Source organism: Punica granatum, chromosome 4 (assembly GCF_007655135.1).
Source record: "Punica granatum isolate Tunisia-2019 chromosome 4, ASM765513v2, whole genome shotgun sequence".
In the NCBI taxonomy this organism is placed as follows: domain Eukaryota; kingdom Viridiplantae; phylum Streptophyta; class Magnoliopsida; order Myrtales; family Lythraceae; genus Punica; species Punica granatum.
In genome coordinates, this window is record NC_045130.1 from 37,166,634 (window position 1) to 37,174,571 (window position 7,938).

At 36.9% G+C, this 7,938-nt stretch overlaps 1 protein-coding gene across 1 annotated transcript; it reads left to right on the top strand.

Annotated features, from left to right (window-relative positions):
- The first annotated feature begins 2,528 nt into the window (after positions 1-2,528).
- Positions 2,529-5,135, top strand: LOC116205965. Its single transcript, XM_031538679.1, has 2 exons — positions 2,529-3,113; positions 4,181-5,135. Exon 2 carries the CDS (start codon positions 4,202-4,204, stop codon positions 4,655-4,657), a length of 456 nt encoding a protein of 151 aa, XP_031394539.1. The 5' UTR covers positions 2,529-3,113; positions 4,181-4,201; the 3' UTR covers positions 4,658-5,135.
- Positions 5,136-7,938: the final 2,803 nt, after the last annotated feature.

Genomic DNA, 7,938 nt, shown 5'->3' on the forward strand with positions numbered 1-7,938 from the left:
TCTTCTTGCTTTCTCCAATATCCTCACTTCGAACTTCAGCCAGTGCTACTTCCTCTTCAACTGGATCGACTGAATTTTTTTTTTGGATGACTCGAAATATTTATGGGTTCAAGTAGAAATCCGCAACCACAAATAAGGCATATGTATCGAGGAACATGGTATTCGATGAACCATAAGACAAGGAAGCTGAGGATGTTGAACCACCAATTCAATCGCCAAGAAGAAAGCCAGATCTTGGGAGAATGGTGTGCTTCAGAGGTGACAAGATCAATTAAAGACCTCGCGAGAAGAGGAATCGGAGGGAGAGCCACAATCGGAATTGAGAAGATCAAGTATACAGAGGAAGCCAAATCCCAAATACTCAATGTGGCTATGATATAAAGAAGTGATCACCATCGCGAAAGACTCCAGCATAGAATAGTTGGCGTTGAAGGGGAGTGTTGAGATTTAATATTAACCCTGGTAAGTGTCTAGATTATTCTAAATAGATTTTAGGTATTAGAAATATTTTAGATATTGTTTTGGAAAATTGTAGAATAATAGGATGAACAATCTAGATTGTACGGGGATCACTATTTAATTACCTTTGAGTATCTAGAAGAAAAAAAGAAGGAAAAATCTAGGAAGTTTGTACAAGGATAGGAGCAAGTGGCAGTGGAACAATTCCACCGACACTGCCACCTATATATATAAATTTTAGTGTAATATTTTCGAGAGTAATAAAAGTTTTGTACCCGAATTGAAGCTTATTAAATTAGTGTTTGGGGAGAACTCCTACAATTGGTATTGAAGTCCCTACCTTCCTAAATCTCTATGAGATAAGATTCTGACCAACGTAGATGTACAACCACGGGGCCTTATCCTATTGGGTGGCCATATGATGCATTTGTGGCGAATCAATTGTACAAATTTACAGTAAGGTCCCATAATGTCAGAGTTTTACATATATATCCCTAACATTATTTATCTGTATTCCAGTTGATAATGAAGGAAAACCCGGTCCAACAGGACATCGAGCATGCATTAAGAATTGGAAACGATACTGAACGAGCCCGATGTGGCAACCGTAATGATTTTCTTACGAACTTTAAAATCCATGTTCCGACAGCGATTTTGTTATCAAGTGGGAAGCTGATGATCAATTTGCAGAGGGAAGGGAAGGAGAGAGAGAGAGGGAGAGAGGAGATAAGATTGACAAATCATTCGGAGATAAGATTGACAAATCATTCGAAAACAATCATCCATAGACATAGCCCCACGGCCAAAAGCATATACATGGTTGAAAATTCTAACTTCCATTAACTTAAAAATAATGTATGGTAAATTTATTTAGAAAAACTTCAAATAACTTACTTATAATTTAAGTGAACTATATAAAAAGTAAGTTATGTAAATCACTTTAGGTCAAAAAGTAATTCATTTAACCAAGGTGAAGTGATTCAAATAATTCGACGCTATTCCCCTTAAATAAGGTTTTGGGATCAAATCTTGCGCATGTTGGGAGAGCTCTATTCTCATAGTGGGTTGCGCCGGTTCAAAGTGAATTAGTCAAGGTCTATTGAACTTCTGAGTACTAAAATACATGCTGAAAACAAATTTTTTTAGAAAAAATACAAGTAATTTACGATCACCATTTATAAGTGAATGTAGTCAACGTATTGTAGACTAACCTATATATATTCATCGTGCATCATCCCTCTTTTCACTTGGAATAATAAAAAAGCCAAATTTTTACCCTTTTTTTTTGCATCAAACCTCGTAGATATTATTAATTTTTTTTATTTTATTTATTATAAATTAAAGTAAGAAAAAATTTCTGACTAGAAATGATCACAAATCCATTTAAAAGGAGATACTATTAATTGAATTATAATATATATATATATATATATTTAAAAGGGTTTTCTTATATATTATGTTGTTTGAATATTATGTCTTTTAACATCATCAAAGAATATTTCACGTCCAACATATGTGTAAATTCACTAGTATATACATATATATATATATATATATATTCAAGAAATTTATACATTTTCTTTTTTACATCTTCTTAACATAATAATGCAGAGTTCAATTCTACTCTGTTCAACTTGCTATAAGACAAAACTGGCCGCAACATTTGAAGAACAGTAGGTCCCACATGGGTGTGTTTGGCTAGTCGTTACTAGTCCCGCATGGGTGTGTTTGTTGAAATAAGTTTCAACTGGATTTGACTGTGCCCATTAGTTGCAGTTGGGTCCCACAGAAAGGGAAAACTCCCCCCTTCAATTGTCGGGTAGTAAACAGAATTGAACATTTTTCATTTTTCAAACATGGTAGTAAACCATCTTTTATTGGTTTGAAGTAGAAATCCGCGAATGCAAAGATATTAGACATCAGAGTGTTGGAATAAACTTGGACCCATATTTGTTCAAATGGGAGTATTTGGATATTAAATTAATTCCCAATATTAAGTACACGTTGCTCCTCAATTTTATTATTAACTGCTCAATCCCATTAATCATCCCACAATTCTTTCCATAACTCTCTCCAACAGTTACCACTTTTGATGGGATGGTGGTTCTACGGTTCACGTACATGTCAGAGGTCCCCAAGCTCTGTTGATGGCTTGGTCACGCACCATCTACGTGAGATAATGAGAGCTTGGACGATCTCCGATTTTTCTTTTGGTTCTGAAAGGCCAAGATGTCTCATATGGATACTTAGATTGGATAAATTGGAATCAATAGCTGGTGGTAATACTAAAACTCGCTTCTGCTATTAATCGTGCACTTTGTATTCGGTGGGAATTTCAGGTTATCTCCCACACAAGGATCTCCCAAATAATAACAGAACATCGGCACAACATAAAAGGAAAAATTACAACCAAGCAACAAAAAGTTAGCTTCTCTGAGCGAATGATTGTAGTAAATTATACTGAAATGAAGACTCAAAAGTTCAATATCCTTGTGTGTGTGTGTGTCAGATTTATCGCTAGAGGGGAGCAGGAGACCGTCACCACACGAACCTTGCCGGAGAAGGAAAGGAAGAGGGGGAGACCATCACCACACGAACCTTGCCGGAGACGGAAAGGAAGAGGGGGAGACCGCCACAACAACTTAATCATATTGGTGAGTCTATGTCTTTTCTATCTCTAAAAAAAATGTGAATGTGATGACTCGGAATAATGGTCCCATGAACACAAATAATCACTTAATTGTGGGAAGGTCTTTGAAAAATTATCTATCTATACGTGCATATCTATACTATATATAAAAGTATGATATATTTTTTCAATTTTTAATATTCCAAAAATGCCCATATACTCTCGTGACTTTTTTTCGCACATTTTCAATATATATATACTGGCTTTTTTTATTCATTGCTCATTTTTGACATTTTTTCCTCGCATATCTCTCAATGGAGTTATGGCGATTCACTTGGTTAGCCAGGGTTTCGATTTGTAAAGGAGTTGGCTTTATCCGCCATGCGTGTTTTTGATTCAGTTTTAGTGCTAACTTCCGGATGTTTATCTTGTTGGGTGTTGGTAATTTTGTATGAGGACATCATCCCAAAGTCGTCTAGTTCTGTACATCCGCGAAGTCTTGACGGTCGGGTGGGAATTGGATTTTGTGATTGGGCTTTATGTTCTTCGTAAGTTGCAGGAGACGGATCGGCTAGGCCGTGAATTTTCCAGTTGTCGGTCAGGTTTTGTTAAGCTGAAAGATATGGGATTGGACTTGGATATATTCTAAGCAATATCACTTCCATATTGATGCCTCATGGGGTCGTCTCCGCAGTATTCCTCTGCAAGTACTGTTTGATAGATTCCTTTCCGCAGGCCCGTAAGCTGTTCTTCTTGTTTGATGAGCTCCCGCTCCTCATAAGTTGTCGATGGGAACGCACTATTGCGTTGTCTTATCGACGCTGAACTCAATCTCGTGTTATCCGCGTATAATCTGTAATTTATTACTGTAGTGTAGTGGAAGCTTGTTGTCCAGTTGAGTTAAACCGGAGCCAAAATCATTGAAAATGTTAGTTCTAAAAGAGTGTTTGTTTTAATTTGATCTGTGAAACCTTTCTGTTGATTTTACTCGTCTCGAAGTTGTTGTGCCATATTCTTGTCATTGAATCCAACAGATTTTCATTTAAGAAATGAGAGCTGCAGACTAATACTTGTGAATTTATTTTGGCACAGAGAAACTAGAACTTCCAAGGAATGCAAGACCCAAATATGCCAATCCATGAGGAAATTCCGAACATCAAGCCTCGGAAGAAAACCTCAAAACAAAAGAATTCGTTGGTCCAGTTGCAAGGTGTTGATTCACTGGGCTTCCACCCTGAGCAGGGGACTCCATCTTTGAAGCCAAGATATAAGGCCAAGCCCTCGAAAAGGAATATGAAGAATGAAGTGTCTCCGCTGCAGCAACAGCAGTCAGAGAGATCGACTTCCGATTCATTGCCCGATTCCTCTTCGTCCGGAAATGAGTACAGGGCTCTCAGGCGGAAGTATCTGTTGCTGGAAGAAGAGAGCTGTGCCTCGGGTAATGAGATCAGAGGCATTGAAAATGAAGTGAGGACCCTCGAAGATGAGAAATTCGCACTCTTGGACCACCTTGTGGTGCTAGAAGGCTTGATTGATCCTTCAGAGTTGCAGCCTCTCGAGACACGGTGATTATGGCATCAGCAGATAGATGTTTGTATTTGCTCAATTTCGAATCCTTCCTACGAGCAGTCATTGATTTCGACGACCGGTCATGTGCCCCTCGTGTTAGTAATTTAGGAAGCACGGGTCCTCTAGTCGTAGTGCTGGGGGAACTCTTGTTATAAGTCCCACATCGCCTTTAAATAGAAAACCATTGTAGTTTATAAACGTACTGTTAGCCGACAAACAGTAACGCCGTGAGATGAAGTGATTGGGCCTGCATGCCTCTGGCTGGGCTCTGGAAAGTCCCCGGGTCAATTACCGCAGAGATGTGGGCCTGGAAACAGGTGAGACTTGGGCTTGGGATTAGTTCACCCGCTTGGGTGATGGGCTGAGATGAGTGCGGAGCCCAAATAGTCCTCGAGCCAAGTTACCTTGGCCGTTACCGACAGTCATTCACTCGGATCGTCGGTAACATAACGGGGCTTACATTCTCATGGTGTTTTTTTGTATTGGTAATTTGCTTTTACTATGTCATGATGTAATTTGCTCTTACTATGTCGTCATGACGACGTTCCGAAACAAACAACTCCAGGAACACATGAACTCTGGACTATAAATATATATCTAGAAAAAATTTAAGGTACATAGGTAGTAGTGAACTAATAGAAATCGAGTAAGGAAGAACGATAATTAATTGAAGATATCTACAAGAACAAAGAAGACCTATAGCATCGAGGTTGTAATCAGTGCCGCCACCGCAAACCGCAGCCAATATCAATTAATTAATCTAAGAAATACTAGGTCCATGGTTCTAGCTTAGTTTCCGAATCCTGATATGTGTATTGTTTGTTTTCTTATTTTAATTATTAAGTATAAATTAGGTTAAAAATATTACATCATACTTTTACTAGTATTTCCTATTCTATGGTCTTGAAAAACCCTTGGGTATGCGTAGACCGTCAAAATAATCAAGAAGAGTAATAAACCGTCTAGGTCGGATAGTGCTGTTGTTGGTAGTGCGGAGGGGCCTGAGCATACGTCAGGTAGACCGGTGGCGAAGGTGCAAAGTTCAGAGTGCACTGCTGGAGGCCCGAACATCCCAAGTTGACGGCATTGACGGTGGGATGAGAGGCAAAAGAAAGTGTAGTCGCAGCCCTAAAGAATCATTCTGGGATAGTTTGTGTTTCTAAGAAAAGGGCATTATCTACACTTGGCTTATTTTAGTGAATTTCATCTTGATCCGACACCTACATCTATGTACAGCTAACTAGGACCACCGTCTGCCGGATATCTATGTTAAGCACAAATATATAAGCACTAGCAAATCCTAATTACCCATACATGAAATAATCGTATCATTTCAGGTCTAAGGATTATATGCATTAATATGGTCTAGATATTATTAATTGACATTAGTAAAGTTACCATGTGAATATTATCTACATGTCATGTTCAACCTACTTATCTCATAAGTGTCCACTTGTCTGTCCCATAAACATAAGTATCTCGTACTAATAATAGATACATACAAATGTCATGATCTTGACCAATTTTAAGATATTTGAAGGTTTATAAAAATATTTTTCTAGAAAAATTTAAACGATTATCATTCTTTGCCGAGTGAAGTAATTAACAATGTAAAAATATTAAATATTAATATTTAACGATTACATTAAATATTAAATATTTAATTTAACCGGGAGAATTTACAACATGTTTTTGACTATATTTAATCGTCAAGTATTTTACCTGTATTAATACAGGTGATTCACAAAAGTATTTAAATATGGAATATTTAATCGTCCAATATTTTATTTCTCCTCTCCAACAAATTTATTAATATTCCACAAAAATATTTGACGGTTATATCAGACCGTGAGAATATTCCACAAAAATATTAAATATTAATATTCACAAAATTTTTTAATTTTTAATTCTCATGGTGTTCTTTCCCCGTTATGTTAGTTGGCCGACTCTCTCTCACTCCTTTCTCATTGTTTCTCATGGTGTTCTTTTTAGCTTAATTGTTGGGCTCACCTTTGTCGGGAGGAGAAGACTCGTCGGGAAACCGGGAAGTGCAAGAGGACTCATTTTTAGACAGGGCTGGAACGGGTAGAAGGAGACCTCAAATGGAGAAACTAACATCACTAATGGACTCGGGAGGCCGAAAATAAGGGAATATATAGTTTGTTTGAGGCTCGGACTAGGTCTTGAAGATTTAAAGGATAAGATATCAATAGTAAAACAGATCTCATTCAACTGTGAATGATATATCACCTTTATTAGTCATTAGAATTTTTATTTTTTCTTAATATATTTACTCCATAATGAAGTAGAAATTGAAATAATAATAATAATAATAATAATAATAATAAAAGTATTATATTCTCTTTATGTATATATCTACCCGCATGGCATTTTATATATTGTTCGATAGAAAGGTTATGTTAGAGCAGAACAGCAGAAGAAACATTACTCTTTGATGATTAAGTGAAAAATGAATGGACCCCTAGTATTATGTATTATCATTAATACATAATAATTATTATGATTAAGTGCAAGATCGATAAATATTCAATTAAGAATGATTAAAAAATATTTGGACGACTTAAAATGAATGACGACAGATTAAAATCAGTGATAATATTTTTCTCTTAATAATCTCATGATTTATTAGTAATAGGATGTACCTATATCTAATTTTTAAATGAAATTTTCAGCATTTTTAAATTACTGCTACACCTTGAAATCATGTAATGGTCTTCTATCTGCAGATAGCACCGTATTCTCGTTGTTTGTAAATATTTGAAAACGTATGGTGAGAGATAACTCATACATCATATATACTCTAGCATATCACTGGTGAATTATAAGAGCCGAGTAGTCCAAGTTGCTCCCACCTGCAATATTACGCAAAACCATAAAAGTTGCATCTAACCGATTGAAAGTGTGGTTTTGATACCGCTGTTAGATAACCCTAGACCGAATACAGCAGGAAAAAAAATACGATTTTTAAAATTTCAAGTTCGATCTCATCAAACACTACCGTAACATAAGTCGATCTAGCAATCACTTCCATCGAGTTAGCCAACAAGAAATCGATTCTAATGATTTACCTTTATCTTACCTTTGAATCGATTGAATTGTAATAAGCCGTTCAAATGTCCGGCCTCTAGTTCGTCCACACGAGTGGGTATTCACCAAGAGAATCCTCCACACGAGCCTAAGAAGTTTGGTCTACGATTACCAACACGATCAGAACTCCACGGACACGAGGAAGGGAAGGGGGCAATCAAGGAGCAAGGACG

Coding starts and splice junctions, on each gene's coding strand:
- LOC116205965 (XM_031538679.1), top strand. CDS start 4,202: ATGCAAGACCCAAATATGCCAATCCATGAGGAAATTCCGAACATCAAG.